At 44.3% G+C, this 18,237-nt stretch overlaps 1 protein-coding gene across 3 annotated transcripts in view; it reads right to left on the reverse strand.

Annotated features, from left to right (window-relative positions):
• The window catches only part of LRSAM1 (leucine rich repeat and sterile alpha motif containing 1), a 542,506-nt gene that overhangs the window by 326,424 nt on the left and 197,845 nt on the right, over window positions 1-18,237 (reverse strand). For all 3 annotated transcript variants that reach the window (XM_033960298.1, XM_033960299.1, XM_033960297.1), the window contains one exon: window positions 14,318-14,448. In XM_033960298.1, coding sequence (XP_033816189.1) covers window positions 14,318-14,448 — 131 coding nt within the window. The remainder of the gene's footprint in view (window positions 1-14,317; window positions 14,449-18,237) is intronic.

Raw genomic sequence — 18,237 nt, forward strand, 5'->3', positions numbered from 1 at the left:
CCCCCCAACGTTTTCTTCCTCTCTCCCTGCCCGCTCTTTCTCTCTTCATGCCCTCTTTCTTTTTTTCTGTTTCTCTTCGTTCCTTCTTTCTCCCTGTCTGCCCTCTTTCTCCCTCCCTGCCCTCCCCCAAGCCACTGCCACTGCCATCGGATAACAGGCTGCCGGCCAACCAGCTGCTTCAGGCCCACCAGCATTCCTCTCCCCAATGTCAATTCTGCCGTAGGAGAGGAAGTTCCGCTGGCTAGAACTTCCTCTCCGACGGCAGAATTGACATCGGGGAGAGGAAGGCTGATCGGCCCAAGATCGACCTATTGTGAGAAATGCTGCCGGGTCCTGCCTTTGAGGAAACAGAAAGTAGGCAGGACCTGGCAGCAAGAAGAGCAAATCGCAAGCTTCACTGACCTGTCTCTCGCTTTAGCCCGCGAACGGGGCTCTAACATGTGCGTGCCAGCTTCCCTTCTCCCCCCCCCCCCGACATAACTTCCGGTTTCAGAGGGAAGAGAAGGGAAGCCGGTACAAGCATACGTTAGCCCCCGGAGCATAAGTTCTTCAAGCCGTTTTTCTTTTAAATGTCGAGCAGCGGCGGCAGCAGCAGAATTCAGGAGCGGGCTAGTCAGGAGGGGAAAAAAAAGAGAAGGGAAGGGAACCCGCTCTGCAATCGACTGGGGTCACCTGAGCGAGCGACCTGTCGATCGCGATCGACGTATTGGGCACTCCTGGTCTGAATCATATCTCCCCTATCCCTCCTTTCTTCTAGGGCAGGGGTGTCAAACTCAATCACATAAGGGGCTGAAATCTAAAACACAGGTTAAGTTGCGGGCCCAATTTTTTATTAAAAAACTTAGTCTTAGTAGAAGTATAGATCCTTCCTCACCCTCAGACACCTGTGGCGTAGTTGGGCACTTGTGTGGCGCACCCTGCTCCAACCTAGCTTTTATACTGGGACTGGGTCCTTCTGCCTGCAAATGGTGCGTGGTGAGGAGCTTGGAGCATCACTGGGAAGGAGCAGTGCGTTCAGGTGCTTGGAGCGCCACTGGGACTGGGGCTGCATGGTCAAGCAATTAGATGCAGCACAGTCACTGTGGGCCACAAAAAACAGCCAGGTGGGCCGGATTCGGCCCCCAGGCTTTGTGTTTGACATGTGTGCATTACATAGTAACATAATAGATGATAGCAGGTAAAACACCTGTATGATCCATCCAATCTGCCTAATAAGATAAACTCATAGCATGAGTTATAATGCAATACTACATAGGCATATTTGACCTTGATTTGGCCTTGCCATTTTTCGTGCACAGAATGTAGAACTCTGCCTGGCACTGGCCTTGTTTCCCCAACTACTGGTGCTGCCATCAAGATCCCACTCCAGTCATGATCCAGACATAAATGGTAGAAATCTGCCTGTCAATGGCTTTATTTCCCAATTACTGGAGTTGCCATATAATTACTGCTAAGTTTGTTTGGTTCTATTCCCTTTCCAAATGGGTTTCCGTTGTGTTTATACATGCATTTTTTAATTCAGTTACCATTTTCATTTCCACCACCTACTGTGGGAGGGCATTCCAGGTATCTATCACCCTCTCCGTGAAAAAATACTTCCTAACATTGTTTCTGAGTTGCCCCCACCCCACCTCCTCGCCCTCCCTGTAACCTCAATTCATGTCCTCTAGTTCTGCTGCCTTCCTGTCTCTGGTAAAGGTTTGTTTGTATATTAATACCTTTCAAATATTTGAATGTATGTAGCATATCGCCTCTATCCCTCCTTTCCTTTAGGGTATACATATTCAGGGCTTCCAGTCTCTCCTCATATGTCTTTTGGCACAAACCTCCTATTGTTTTCATCAACCTCCTCTGGACCGCTTCTAGTCTTTTTATGTCTTTCGCCAGATACGGTCTCCAAAACTGAACACAATACTCCTAGTGGGGTCTCACCAATGACCTGTACAGGGGCATCAATACCTTCTTTCTTCTACTGGTTATGCCTCTCTTTATACAGTCCAGCATCCTTCTGGCAGCAGCCACTGCCTTATCGCACTGTTTTTTCGCCTTTAGATCTTCGGACACTATCACCCCAAGGTCCCTCTCCCCCTCTGTGAATATCAGCCCCTCTCCCCTCCCAGCATATAATCAAATTCCTGTTACTGGCTTACAGTCATTGTCCTTGTGAAACAACATCTTTTTATTTCACACCTTTTTTTTGTTTGTTTGTTTTAAATAGTCACTAGAAGGCATGCTCAGCTTTTAACTTTCACTTTCCTGCTTTCTGTGTTCCCAGATTAGCCCTATTTTTACTCTATAAAATTTCTTCTCATTGTTGAATTTTGAAGACCACTTTGTGTCCTAATTGCTATCACAGTTTAAGTAGAGAAACCATGAGAAAACAGAAATCTCCATATAAACTAAAGCAGAAAACACAGAGTGAAGTCTCAATACGATTCCAGCCATAGTAGTCAAGAGTACTTAGTGAATAAGAAAGAGTCTGTCTCAGTCTTTGATCTTGTGAAATCAAGTTTTATTAGTCTGATCCTTTGTGAATGTGACACAGGATATGTTTTACCTAAGCACAGCCTTCCTCAGGGGGTTGAATTTTTGCTTTATAATGTGAAAATATTTGAGCTGAACCTATCAACTGGGTTTTCACATGTTGCTTCCATCTGTTATTTTACTCACTGTGCAGCTTAAGGATTGGTTCTGATTGCTGAGGCTGCTTCCTTTAGTCACATATTTTTAGCCCGAGCCAAATATATCTTTTTGGCAGATAATGTTTAGTTTGAACTACATACATACATACATACATACATATATCTAAAATAATAAAACGCTAGCCGCGCATGCGCAACTCAACTGTGTGCTTCTGTAATCCCTGTTCCGTGAGATGTAGGTCCGTGGCTTTGCAGGCGTGCGCATGCGCGAGTCCCCAGCCTTACTTAACTTTTTAAAGTCCGGAAAAGCCGTCGGCCGTGGCTTTTCAAACCGCCCCCCCCCTCCCCCGCCATCGTTGGTAAGTTGGTTTTTTTTAACCTGGTAGTCCAGCGGTATCCCTACCTCGCTCTTGCGGCTGCCAACGCTGGAGGGAGCTGTGTTGTTAAGGCCTGGCTTCTTCGGGCAGCAGCAGCATTTAAAATTCGCTGCTGTTGCCGACTTCAGGCCTTACTCTCTGGCGGGTCCTGCCTACTTCCTGTTTTCATGAAGACAGGACCGGCCAGAGAGGAAGACCTGAAGCCTGGCAACAGCAATGAATTATGAATGCTGCTGCTGCCCGATGAAGTTCAAGGAGGAAAGGGAGCAGAGGGGGAGAGAATGGCTTAGAGGGAAGAAGACATGGCAGGGCATGCAGGGAAGGAGGAAGGTATGCCACATCAAGTGAAAAGAAAGGGGGAAGGGGGAAAGGAAGGAGGAGATGCCATATGGAACAGAGAGAGACAGAAGGCGGACACTGGATGGAAAGAGAAGAGAGGGCAGTGAATGGAAGGGGAAAAACAAGAGGGTGAACAGTAGATAAAAGGGGTGAGAGAGGGAGACAGACACTGAATACAAGTGTGGGGGAGAGGAGAGACAGCCGCTGAATGGAAGTTTGAGGGACAAGGGGAGCAGACGTTGGAAAGAAGTGGGGAGAGAAAGAAAGACAGATAGTGGGAGGGAGGGAGACAGAAAGGAAAGAAAAAAGAGACAGGGGCAGGGAGAGAGACAGAAAGAAAGAAAGACAGCGGCAGAGAGAGACAGAAATAAAGAAAGACAGACAAACATATATTCTAGCACCCGTTAATGTAACGGGCTTAAAGACTAGTACCGTATTTGCCGGCGTATAAGACGACTTTTTAGTACCTTAAAATCCTCCCCAAAGTCGGGGGTCGTCTTATACGCCGGGTACAGTTTACATGCCCTTACTTGCGGGGCTGGATGTACTCAGTCGCGCGGCTCTTCTTCTCCCTACCTTCTCTGCTTGCAGCACAGAGCCGAACGGAAGTCTTCCCGACGTCAGCGCTGACGTCGGAGGGGAGGGAGGGCTTAAACAAAGCTTAAACAAAGCCCTCCCTCCCTCCGACGTCAGCGCTGATGTCGGGAAGACTTCCGTTCGGCTCTGTGCTGCAGGCATGGCAGGTAAGGAGGAGAGTAGCCTCGCGGTACCAAGAGAGAGGGGCGGCCGCCCCGCCCCGGTTGCAGCACAGCCGGCCAGGTCCCCTTACTTTTGTGGCACTTCCCCGACCGACCGATAACAGCCCGGGTCCGACAATCCTCCCTGCCCTGTAGCCGCGAATCTAAATTACCTTCTTACAGCAGCTGTAAGAAGGTAATTTAGATTCGCGGTTAAGGGCAGGGAAGTTTGTCGGACCCAGGCTGTTGTCGGTCGGTCGGGGAAGTGCCACAAAAGTAAGGGGACCTGGCTGGCTGTGCTGCACCCGGGGCGGTAGAGAAGGAGGGGGGGGGGAGAAGAACGCTGAAATACCATGGTGAAGACAGGAGGGGGGGGGGGAAGGACTCTGAAAGCACTTGAAGACAGAGGAGGGAGAAGAACGCTGAAAGCACATGGGGGAATACAAAGGGGTGGAGAAGGAAGAAGGGGTCGTCTTATACGGCGAGTATAACACAAAACTCTATTTTTTAACTAAAAGTTGGGGGGTCGTCTTATACGCCCAGTCGTCCTATACGCCGGCAAATACGGTATATATATATATATTGCTTATGGTTGTTACTTTAGGACTGATTCTGATCCTCAAAGTTTGGTAATTGTATTTTGCTTATTGGACAGTAAGATTCTGTCAGTTGATTTGGATCATCTCGCACATTCACTTCATTTTTCACTGACATTCGGGTGTCACATCATATCTTTTATTTCTCACATCATTTATCAATGTTTGTTGACCTAAGCTCTAATCCTCTATAACTCACCACTGAAGTATTTCACCTTCACTTTGTTCACCTTTGATAATGTTCATTAATGTTATGATTTTATTGATTTCTCTAAATGTCATTTGTTTTAAATATTTTTATTGTCATTTATGTTTATATTAAATTATGTATATGTAATTTTTTTTTTGTGTGTGTGTGTGTGTATATATATATATTTTTTTTTTTGTTGTTGTTAATTATTATTATTTATATATTTTGCAGACCCCTGATTCAAGCGTTATACACCGCAACATTAAGGTCCTTTGTGCTTTTTTCACTGTAATATGACATTGTTCCCCTAATATGGAACATGCTTTCTTGTACAGGAAAAAATACCGGAAGGATTATTGATTGATTGAGATGAAAATCAGTGACAATCTTTGGTAGGAACTTTGGATAGGTACGAAGCACTACCTTGTCATGGTGAAAACTGTGAATGGTGAATCCACCACCAACACTTGCAATTCACTAACTCTGCGTGCAGAAGTTAGAGAAATTAGAAAAACTACCTTCCAAGTAAGAAACTTGAGATGAATAGTTGACATCGGTTTAAAAGGTGATTTCAGCAATCTTACTAGAACTATATTGAGATCCCAAACCACTGGAGGTAGTTTAAGATTAAAAAGTCCTTTCATAAATCTGGAAATTAAAAGGATGAGTAGATATAGGTTTTCCATCAACTGGTTGATAAAAAACATTTACTGCACTGAGGTGGACTCTAATAGATGTAGTTTTAAGACCAGAGTCAGATAAGTGCAGAAGATAATCCAATACTGAACATAAGAACATAAGAATTGCCATCTCCGGATCAGACCCTGGGTCTATCAAGTCCAGTGATCCGCACATGCGGAGGCCCCGTCAGGTCTACCCTGGCATAGTTTTAGTCCCCATATCACTGTATGCTTCTCAAGGGACATGTGCATCTAATTTACCCTTACCCATATCACTCTATGCCACTCTTAAGGAGATGTGCATCTAGTTTACCCTTAAATCCTGAAGAAATAGAAGAGGAAATTGGAATGAGATGATTACGAATACACCAAGTAGAAAATCGTGTCTACTTATATATGTAACACTGCAACGTGGATGATTTTCTGGAAGCTTCCAAAATTATTCTGACAGGTTGGGAAATAGACAAATTAAGTTAACTTAAACTGAGAGATACCAAGCTGTCAGGTGTAAAGACCGAAGGTTAGGATGTAAAAGAGATCCTTGGCTCTGAGTAAGGAGAGAAGGAAATATTGGAAAAGGTAATGGATTTCTGGTTGACAAATGGAGCAGGAGAGGAAACCAATGTTGTCTTGGCCACTGAGGAGCTATTAGAATCATAGTGGCTGACTCTAATTTGAGTTTGACAAGCATTTTGAGAATGAGAGGAATGGGTGGAAACGCATAAAGAAATTTGTGAGTCCAATCTAATAAGAAGGCATCTGCCTCTAGGCGTTGAGGAGAATGTAGTCTTGAGCAAAAAAGGGATAGCTTGTGGTTGAGGGGAGACGCAAACAAATCTATTTGTGTAGTCCCCCATTTGGAGAAGACAAGCTGAAGAATTGTTGAGTTGAGAGCCCATTCGTGAGGCTGAAGCATTCAACTGAGCTTGTCTGCCATACAATTCTGTTCTCCTCAAATGTAGATTGCTCTCAAAAAAAATCTTTTGAGCAATGGCCCATGTCCATATTTTTTGTGCCTCTTGACAAAGAAGAAGAGAGCCTGTTCCTCCCTGCTTGTTTATACAGTATATGGCAACTTGATTATCTGTTCGAATAAGAAGGACTTGACCATAGAGAAGATGTTGAAAAACTTTAAGGGCTTTGTAAATCGCTCTAAGTTCTGTATTTGCGTTCTATGAGAGATCAGTGACCCTGGGTGCGGAGACATCCCAGATGAGCTCCTCAAGCATATGTTGATGAATCTGTTGCGAGTACTTTCTGATACAGCGGAATGTGAACAATCCTCTTGAACGACTGGAAGAGTTCATCCACCATTGAAGCAATTGTTTTAGAGTCGATGTTACTGAAATGTGCTTTGATAAAGGATCGTACACCTGAGACCATGGTGTTGCTAAAATCCATTGTGAAGTATGCAGGTGAAGTCTTGCAAATGGCATAACATGAACAGTAGAAGGAAGCCATGTGACCAAGATGAATCATCATGTTTCTGGCTGATATAGTTGGTAACTGAGAAATTTGATGACAAAGCTGAATTAATTGACGCTGTTGAGGAAGAAAAGCTCTCATCTGTATAGTATCCAGTTGAGCTCCTATGAACTGGAGAATTTGTGATGGTTGAAGATTTGATTTTGAGAAGTTTATTTCGAAGCTCATGCTGTAATGAAAGAGTATTATATGTTGGGTCGCTAATAGGACACCTTGAGCAGATGGTTCCTTGATAAGCCAATCATCTAGGTAAGGGAAAACTTGAAGACCTTGAGCTCTCAAGATTGCTGCTATTACTACAAGGCACTTGGTAAAGACTCTTGGAGATGACGTGAGACCAAAAGGGAGGACATTGTACTGAGAATTTACTCAAAATCTGAGATACTTTCTTGATGTGGGATGAATGGGTATATGAGTATAAACTTCTTTGAGATCTAGAGAGCACAGCCAATTGTTGTGATCTAAGAGAAGATACAAGTTCGATATGGACAACATTCAAAATTTCTCTGAGATCCAAAATGGGTCGAAGGAAATAGTGGAAGTAAAACTCCTTGCTTCTTTGATTTAAAGGAACTTCCTCGATTGAGAAGAAGCAGATCTTCGATTTCCTGAAGAAGATGGGAGGTTTGTTGAGGGTTCAAACTGGACTCCTTTGGAGGATGGTCCGGTGGAGTAGTAATGAAATTTAGAGAGTAACCCTCTCAAATGATTTATAGAACCCACTGGTTGGTAGTGATCAAGCTCCAACGATGGTAATAATGTTGAAGACGACCACCTATGGGGAGAGGAGATGGTGGAAATATTATAACTGTGGCTATGCTCTCTGTGAGGTTGTCAAAAAGACTGTTGATTTTGATGGTGCAGATGTTTGTGGCTTTTCTGAACATTGTTGTTGCTCAGGTCTTTTTTGTTGCTGTCTCAGAGGCAGAAGGTTTTGAAGGAAATCTTCTCTGATAAGGAGGAGGTACTTTGTAAGAACGGGATGAAGATGATTTGGGTCTACGCTTTAGCAAAGTATTCCAATACCTTTCATGATTACTAAGTTTTTGCGTAACTTTTCCATGGACTCGCCAAACAGTTCATCTCCAAGACATGGTATGTTTGCTAAACAATCTTGTAAATTAACACCCATATCAGCCACTCTGAACTAGGCCAATCTTCTCGTCACCATCTCCATAGAAGAGGCCCTAGAGGATAATTCAAATGCATCATATGCTGATTGGACCATATGTTGACGTAACTGGGTGAGGTTAGCTACAATACATTGGAAATCTTTTGCCTGGTCTGATGGAATATATTATTGAAATACTGGTAACTGTTTCAATAGATGTTTCATATAGCAAGTAAAATAGAAGCTATAATTGTTTACTCAATTAGCTAGCATGGAATTTTGGTAAAGGTGTTTAACCAACTTGTCCATGGTTCATCCTTCTCTTCCAGATTGAACTGTTGCATATACATTACATTACAATAGTGATTTCTATTCCGCCATTACCTTACGGTTCAAGATGGATTACATAAAAGTTTTCAGAGATTACATAAAAAGTTTATATAAAAATTTACAGGAATAGCATAAGAGATGTCATAAGAGTTACATAAGAATTACCAAAGAGTTGTCGTTATCTTAAGGTGATAAATGTTGGGTAATAAGAATTACCAAAGAGTTGTTGAGATCTTAAGGTGGTAAGTGATGGGTAAATAGAGGCATTTTAGCATTAGTTGGGTAATTAGAAGTGGGGTTGAGGTAGGAACTGGTCGTGTTTAGGTAGGAACTGGTCGTGTTAGATAGGTTTTATGTATTTTTTGAAGAGTAGGGTTTTAGTATCTTTCTTGAAGGTTTTGTAGTCTGTGGTCGATGACAACAGAATGGTGATTTGTCTGTCCAGTTTACCTTAGACGATGTTGATTTTTTAAGAGTAGACTCTACTACCAAGGACTGATGTGAGAGCTGAAGCGTGTTCCCATAGAAAGCTAAGTCAGTTCCCAAGCTGCTATACACCCAATGAACTGAGAGGGAGCCAGAGAGAGGATAAACCTGTGTAAGCTAGGGAGTGGCTTTAACAGTTTAAAGCAGCTCTCAAAGAGTGTGAAGCAGGCAGCTCAGGAAGACCTGGCAGATAGGACTCTTCTGGCCAGGCAAAGGCAAGGCACCAAGCAGGAGCCAATGGAGTGGGAAGGCCCTGAATCACAGAGTACTCCAGAGCTGGAAGCCCCAGAAGAAAGCATGGAAATAGCAGCTTTTGAAATGCCTGGAGATGACTCAGAACAAATGGATGTAAGTTTGGCAGTTTCTTGCCAGTGATTTATTTTACACAAACAACTGGGGAGATATTCAATATTATTCTGTGATGATTACTTAATCAAATATCATACTAATCTCAGCTATAAAAATAAATTAAATAAAATATATTTAATGTGAAGTGCTCAGACCAATACCCTTTGATTCAGTGATCTCACCAAACTGGGGTATAATAGGGACCATCATATCACTTCATTGTCCCTATGCCATCCTACACCAATCTTCTGACACTCCAAACAGTGTTATGTAAGTAAGTAAAATTTACTTATCTTTGAGATGGCTTGAATGGAATAGGTGGCAGAATCTTAGACCTCCAACTGCGTTGAGAATAAAGTGCGTTGAAAATAAAGTGCTGTGTGCTACTTGTGCTTGTCTTAACCAACGTGACTACTAAAATATGCTGTTACTATGCCTGGCCAGGGGGGCCAGGCATAGTAACAGCATATTTTAGTAGAACCTCTAATTCTTTATGTATCTTTAATGTAACTATGGATAAAATTGTATGTATATGGTTTTAAACTGTTTTATTTGTCCCCCCCAAATTATTATTCTAAAAAATTATTCTAAAAAATATGATCACGTCACTCCTCTTTTGCAAGAAGCACACTGGTTATTCACATAGAATAACTTATAAAATCGCATTGTTAACATTCAAAATTCAGAAAACTAATACTCCAATATTCTTATATCGATATTTAATACCCTACTCTCCAGTTAGATCTCTTAGATCAACAGATCAGTGTTTGTTGACCATTCCATCATTGAAAGTAATTGGCACCAGAAGAACCACAACCTTTTCTATTTTCGGACCTCAGCTTTGGAACAAACTTCCAATCTATTTTCGCGCTGAAACCTCCTTAGAAAAATTTTAAAGTAATCTAAAAAGCTATCTTTATAAAGATGCTTATGAATCTTAGATTAGACAATCCTTTTGATTCTCCTATTTACTTTTAGATCAGGTCTCACCTTAACAATTACTCTTAGACTAAGTCTTCATAAAAATTGTTCTTCCCTAATTGTTATTCTATTTTAATTGTTTATTTTAAATCAAATGTAATTTAACCTCTAATTCTTTACGTATCTTTAATGTAACTATGGATAAAATTGTATGTATATGGTTTTAAACTGTTTTATTTGTCCCTCCCAAATTATTATTGTTATACGTATTGAAAATACTTGATATTGCGTTTAAATCAAAATTTCAATAAACTTGAAACTTGAATATCTCGGGTAGGGTTTTTGTGGGTGCTTGTTAAAAGCTGTTGTTAGAGTGAACCCAGCAATTCTGTCCCAGTTCCCAGGAACTGGAGAGTTGCCATGGCCTAAAGTGCCAATAGTTTTGAACTGCATTTCTGTGAGGTTTTGTTTTTGAAGCTGCAAGAGCCTGGTGAAAAGCAAAGCCCAGTTCTCTATAAAGAAGTAGTGGAACTGTATAAAGCTGCCCAGGACATTACCTTGAACTCTGGGGTTACTTACCTGGGAGAAGTGCTTGAGTTTGTTTTGGGAATACAAACTGGCTTTAATAAACTGTTGCTTATTGGAGTAAAAGCGAGTGAAATAGTGTGGTTTTTTTTTACTGAGGAACCATTGAAAATGAGTAGCAGTCAGTGCAGAAAACCTGGTGATGTTTGTTTTTGCCTGAACTGTGGATCAAAAAGAATTGCAATTGTCTGAAGCATTTTTGGTTGTTTGTTTTTTGTTTGTTTTTTAAACCAGAGAACTGTATTGGTTTTGTAGGGTCTCCCTCCTTGGGAGTTCCGCCAGGGTCCATGCTGCCACCTGTCAGTAGTCCCCTGCAGTCTCCTTGCGGCCCCAGCAGGTGACAAGATGCAGAAACGTGCTTTTACTTCTCCAATTCTTTGCCAGACTTAGAAGAGCATCGAGAAGAGGAAGAATGGCATCTTGATGAGCGATGTTTAGTCGATGGTGAACGTTGCTGAGCAGAATGCTTCGATGCACGATGGTCTCGAGGGGAATGACTATGCCAGAATGCATAACTGGACATCGAATGATGCCATGCCTCTCCATTGATGAGTAAAGATGTTTCTTCTTTGATGAATGCCTCGATGCGGGTCAATGTTTTGATGGGGATTGGTGTCAACGGAGAGCGATGCCTTGATGGTGATTGGTCTCTCGATGAGGATCAGTGTTGAGACGGAGTAGTGGTAATAACATCTCGCATAGTACGGTACTGGACTGGTACTGGAGGAGTTGTTGACAATAGTCCAAAATGTTCTCCAAACTCTGCTGGAATCAAAGTATCAAGCTTTTGATGGAAGGACGATAATGGTACCCATGGCTTAGACGCCAGTGCCATATTTCAGGTTTCAAGTTTTATTAAAATTTTGATGTATTGCAATATCATTAATTCAAAGCGATCTACAATTTAAAACAGGGTCTTAATTATTAACTAAACCAACACAAATGGACCTGACGTACCAATACATAAGGGAAGTAGGGAGAACTAAAATAAGTATAGTAAAGGAAAATACAAACGGAGGGTAAGAAACTTTAAAAGTATTGATAAAAGTATAATAGAAAGTTAAGAACTTTTTTTTTTAATTCAATTTCTCAGAGCCTAAAACAGAGGACTAATGAGCTTAAGCAACGAATGGGATCAATAGAGACTCCAGTAATTAGGTCTCAAAAGCATCCTTGTACAACCAGCATTTTAACAGTCCTTTAAATTTACTTAGTGATTTTTCTTCCTTAATAAATTATGGTAAAGGAATTCCATATTCTGGGTGCTGTAACTGCAAAGATCGTATCTTGTCTTGTATTTATTATACTAAGTGATGGAATTATTAGAAGGTTTTTGTCCTCTGATCTCAAACTTCTAGTAGGAATATATGGAATAATGTACCTTTCTAAAAATGATGGAGCTTTGGTTGTTAATATATTGAATGTTAATATTGCTATTTTGTAGGAGATTCTGTGACCAATTGGAAGCCAATGAGCTTCTTTAAGAAGAGGCGTCAAATGATCAAATTTTTTCTTATTCGTTATAATCTTAATTGAGGTGTTTTGAATTAGTTGTAGTTGACGTATTTCTTTAAGAGCTATTCCTTTATAGAGCGAGTTGCAATAGTCTAACTTTGAAATGATCAGCGAATGTACAAGGATATTAAGTGATGATGAGTCCAAAAAGGGGGCGATTGATCTAATCATTCGTAACCTCTGAAAACAACCTCTTACTACTGCACTAATCTGATTATATGTCAATTTTTGATCCAGAATAACCCCTAGAACTCTAATCGTAGTGACTTCCTGCAACTGGATATTATTTATTTGTCACGGCTCGCTCTGAAGAAGATGATGATGAAGATGATATACCTCTTGTTTTAGAGACGAGGCATAAAGGGGGTTCATGCTTGGTCGGCATGAATTGATGCTTGAATGACCTGCGCCCCCAATTGTGAAGGTGGGTTTCCTGAGGAAGATGCCATGTCCAATATCGTGTTAGCATCTGTGTTTTCTCGATGTAGATGCCCTCGGCACATTTACCGATGTGGATGTTGATGCTTTCAGTGCGGATGTAGGTGATGTCAAATCCCCCTCCATGGATGTACTAAACAATTTTTGATGCTGTAGGAGGTGGCTCCTGATGGTGCGCTTCTGGAAAGTGGAACAATGAGCGCAAGTGTCTATGCAATGGAGAGGCTCGAGACACTGTATGCACCAATTATGCGGATCGGTTATTGAAATTGGCCATTGACAACCACCGCATTTCTCGAAGCCTGTTAATGGCTGGGACATGGAAGGGAATACTGCCCGAGCTAAATTTAATTTAATTACTGAGCCCTAAAGAAGGTTCAGTCCAGCCTATAGGCCTCAGCCATTAAGAAGGTCTGACAGGCAATCACTAACTGACGATCAAGTTAGGGAAAGGAAAATAAACAAAATGGGTTTTGTTTTGGTTTTAATATTTTTTATAATAAGAAATAAAAAAGGAATGAAAACTGAGGAAGAAATATACACGATAGCAGAAAGGCAAAGTTGAAGCACAGACGTTTAGTAAAAAATGACTTTTCACTGAGCGGAAATAAACTGAGGGACCAAGCGACTACGTTGACGGAAGGGTACTCATGCATACGCAGTGCGGTCAGCTGCAGACTTTCTACAGTCTTTGGCAGTGCAGGTGCACTTTGGCAGTTGTCCGCGCCGGGGCTCTCAGGAATGACGTCACCCACATATGAGAATATCCTGCCTGCTTGTCCTGGGATAACAGGGTAAAAACAGGTGCAGGAAATTATTGAAATGTTGGTTAGGAGAGAAGAAGCCGTGGGGGGGGGGGCACTGCGGGTACAAATAAAGGGGAAAGGGATGCAACTGACCACTGGGTAGGGGGACAGTGGAGAATGGAACTCTGGAGGTGCTCCAAGGAGTGCACAAGGAGCAAGACCTGCTTCTTGGTTGAGCTCCTTCAGCACACTGGCAGCAAAAGTGCCTTGAAGTAGAATCGCTCTTGTAGCGATCCAGGAGTGATGTCACCATTGGCAGGGAACTGCAGTGAGTCACAGGTGAGGAGAACTGGTGAAGTGTCAGCAAAGCCTGCAGTGACAAAATGCCTACAAGAGAAAAATAGCATAGATGTGGAGAAAACGGTAGCATCCTAGCAAATTGGCTCCTAGTCATTACACCAATCCCCCACTACAGCTCTTTCTGATTCATCCTCAATGAAGTTATAAATAGGACCAGAAGCTGGCATTCAACAATTAAGACAGTTTGCTGCACACAAAAACATAATGTTTAAAAATGTAGGGGCCACAGCTAATCCAGCAGGTCTGTGGTTTAAAGATCCCCAAATCTTTAAATAAGGGACACTAAGATTTGGATTACCTATACTGCATTATCATTGACAGTGAATTTACATCCTGATTACAGATATTAAAACAAAACCCACCAACATGGGTGATATACCACCCTTCTGAGGGTACAACCATGCTATATTTATAAAGTGTTTTTAACTAACCTGCCACTCCAGTTTTTCTGAGATAGATTCTGAGCAGGTCCCATCTGTACTGTCTGCTAAAGCATTGCCATCATCATGTTCCAAGACAGAGAGCAGATACTTGGAGGAAGGGTAATACTCAACTGCACACGCTGCAAACATAAAAGAAAAGAGTGTTTCATTAGCTGACACAACCTTCCATATACCTCTCTATTACTGTGGGTGAGTAGTAGGGCTTCAATGCAATAAATCTTCTGTGATTGTCATTAACAATTTATTGTAAAAGAAAAATCTTGAGTACAATATTCTGTGTCGCACTGTACACACATAGTAAGCAGTATTATTTACTCTGTCCAAAAGCGACAACTTTATTTCCAACCTGTAAGTTGAAAATTTAAATAATTCTCTAACTGGCTGTATAAACAAATCACTATGACTTGACAAAAACATGGATATGAACACTTTTCAGTTTCATTACCTAATAGCACTAAATAAGTAGAATTGTCAGTACAGTTAATACCAATGCCAGAGGGATGATATCTGGTTTTGATGGAAGCTGTGCTTCTAGGTTGCCAAAAGTATAGTACCCATTTGGCATGTATGTTTTTTTATTTATTTGGATTTTGCTCATGCCTTTTTTATTACCGTATTTTCACGCAAATAACGCGCACCCGTATAAAACGCGCACACGGGTATAGCGCGCAGAAATCACGATGATATGTACAAAAACTTTGGTATACCGCGCTCACGGGTATACCGCGCATGCTGCCCGACGCTCCTTTCGCCCGCCCTGACTTTCCGACTCTCCGTTCACCCCCCTTGACTTCCGTGCACTGTCCCCCCTTGAAGGTCTGTCCCCATCCTGAAAGCCTGATGCCCCCCCCCGACGTCCGATACATCCCTCCCCCCGAAGGACCGCCGACTCCCCAACAATATCGGGCCAGGAGGGAGCCCAAATCCTCCTGGCCACGGCGACCCCCTAACCCCACCCCGCACTACATTACGGGCAGGAGGGATCCCAGGCCCTCCTGCCCTCGACGCAAACCCCCCTCCCCCCAACGACTGCCCCCCCCAAGAACCTCCGACCGCCCCCCCAGCCGACCCGCGACCCCCCCTGGCGACCCCCACGACCCCCCCACCCCCCTTCCCCGTACCTTTGGTAGTTGGGCCAGAAGGGAGCCCAAACCCTCCTGGCCACGGCGACCCCCTAACCCCACCCCGCACTACATTACGGGCAGGAGGGATCCCAGGCCCTCCTGCCCTCGACGCAAACCCCCCTCCCCCCCAACGACCGCCCCCCCCAAGAACCTCCGACCGCTCCCCCAGCCGACCCGCGACCCCCACGACCCCCCCCCCCCCCTTCCCCGTACCTTTGGTAGTTGGCCGGACAGACGGGAGCCAAACCCGCCTGTCCGGCAGGCAGCCAACGAAGGAATGAGGCCGGATTGGCCCATGCATCCTAAAGCTCCGCCTACTGGTGGGGCCTAAGGCGCGTGGGCCAATCAGAATAGGCCCTGGAGCCTTAGGTCCCACCTGGGGGCGCGGCCTGAGGCACATGGTCGGGTTGGGCCCATGTGCCTCAGGCCGCGCCCCCAGGTGGGACCTAAGGCTCCAGGGCCTATTCTGATTGGCCCACGCGCCTTAGGCCCCACCAGTAGGCGGAGCTTTAGGATGGATGGGCCAATCCGGCCTCATTCCTTCGTTGGCTGCCTGCCGGACAGGCGGGTTTGGCTCCCGTCTGTCCGGCCAACTACCAAAGGTACGGGGAAGGGGAGTGGGGGGGTCGTGGGGGTCGCCAGGGGGATCGCGGGTCGGCTGGGGGGCGGTCGGAGGTTCTTGGGGGGGGCGGTCGTTGGGGGGGGGGGGGGTTTGCGTCGAGGGCAGGAGGGCCTGGGATCCCTCCTGCCCGTAATGTAGTGCGGGGTGGGGTTAGGGGGTCGCCGTGGCCAGGAGGGTTTGGGCTCCCTTCTGGCCCGATATTGTCGGGAAGTCGGCGGTCCTTCGGGGTGGGGGTGCGAGTGGTCCTGCCGGGGGGGGGATGTATCGGACGTCGGGGAGTCGGCCGGGCAAGAGGGCTTGGGCTCCCTCTTGCTCCGATCGTGGGTGCGGGTGGGAGCGCGTGCGAGCGGTCGTTCGGGGTGGGGGTGCGAGTGGTCCTGCCGGGGGGGGGGATGTATCGGACGTCGGGGAGTCGGCCGGGCAAGAGGGCTTGGGCTCCCTCTTGCTCCGATCGTGGATGCGGGTGCGGGTGGGAGCGCGTGCGAGCGGTCGTTCGGGGTGGGGGTGCGAGTGGTCCTGCCGGGGGGGGGGGATGTATCGGACGTCGGGGAGTCGGCCGGGCAAGAGGGCTTGGGCTCCCTCTTGCTCCGATCGTGGATGCGGGTGCGGGTGGGAGCGCGTGCGAGCGGTCGTTCGGGGTGGGGGTGCGAGCGGTCCTGCTGGGGGGGGTGAATCGGGCGTCGGGCGGGGTGGGAACTATGTTTTAAAACTTTTGTATACCGCGCTCACGCATATAACGCGCGAGGGGTATGCGCGGTAGGTAAAAACGCGTATAACGCGCGCGTTATATGCGTGAAAATACGGTAGTAGCTCAAGGTGAGTTACATTTAGTAGAAATAGTGGAAAATTAATATCCCAGCTTCCTGTACACAAAAATTAAGAAACAGTCCCAGAAAAAAACAAAAAAAAACACTTTAAATTTAGAAACCCTAACTCTTGCCAACTGCGCACATACAATTCTTTTGGGGGGTGCACTGTGGTGGAGCAGTTCAAAATTGTGGTACATCTTCTCAAAAGAGGTTATGAGAAAACCCATTGTGGGGAGTCTGAATGAAGTACATGTTGGAAAGCTGATCTACTTATAAAAGGAAGACTGTTGAGCTTAAAAAAAAAAAAAAGGTCTCAACACAGGGCAGAGTATGGAGGCAAAACTTGCTCAACACAGAGCAGACTAGTGCAAAAGGTACAAACTGATTATGCCTATCTACAACACATTCCCAGAATGTATACCTCAATCACAGTACTTCCAATCAAACACTTGCTTTACAGTCAGGGTTACAAAGTTACTGGTTGCTAATCTTGAAAAAGGAAAGTGATTCTTGGTTTCTCATACATACCTTCAACTGGCTTCAAAATATCAAGGGAAAAAAATACAGCTACTATTCTACAGATATGTAAAATTTTATGTTCAAATATATTTTATTAGTTTTCAACCAGAAAAACCAGAAACAAATGAGTTGAATAGGCAGAATCAACTACTAATACAGAACTTCAACCTCACCCCCCCCAAACCCTCCCCCCCTCAAGAGTCCAGTGCCACGGTGACGCTAAGGGTCCATTGTTAAAGGTTCAACAATCTACTACGGGCATATGGTGTAAGATCCAGCCAGAAACACTCCCAGGTTTGACAGAATCTACGGCCCAGACTGCAGTCTAGGTCACCCACCAATCTCCGCTCCAGTGTTGCATGTATTATCATCAAGGATCTCCATTGAGCATAGGATGGGGGATCCCGGGACAGACAATTAGTGAGTATTGCTTTCTTTCCCAGCAGAAGCGCTCTGGTGACGAAGGCTGTCATCCCCTTAGGTTTAGGGGAGGCTATGTTGTAGTAGCCAAAAATTGCTCTCGGCTGCAGGAGCCAACGCCTCCCCCACCGTAATGAAATGTAGTGTCCTAAATGTCTCCAAAACTGTAGAATTTTGGGGCAGGTCCAAAGCATATGACCTAAAGAAGCATGAGCCCGAGCACATTTTGGGCAAGCATGAGATGCAGTAATCCCCAGATATGTAAAATTTTAAAAATCTAGAGGCTGCTTCTGATTGATCAGGCAAAGTATAAAATTGTTAACTTATTTATTTAAAAAACAAGGGTAAATCAAAAAGTAAAGGCAAAATACATTTAACGGCTTTAATAGAAATAACTGTAAGCAATTGAACATA

Source organism: Geotrypetes seraphini, chromosome 10 (genome assembly GCF_902459505.1).
Source record: "Geotrypetes seraphini chromosome 10, aGeoSer1.1, whole genome shotgun sequence".
In the NCBI taxonomy this organism is placed as follows: Eukaryota; Metazoa; Chordata; class Amphibia; order Gymnophiona; family Dermophiidae; genus Geotrypetes; species Geotrypetes seraphini.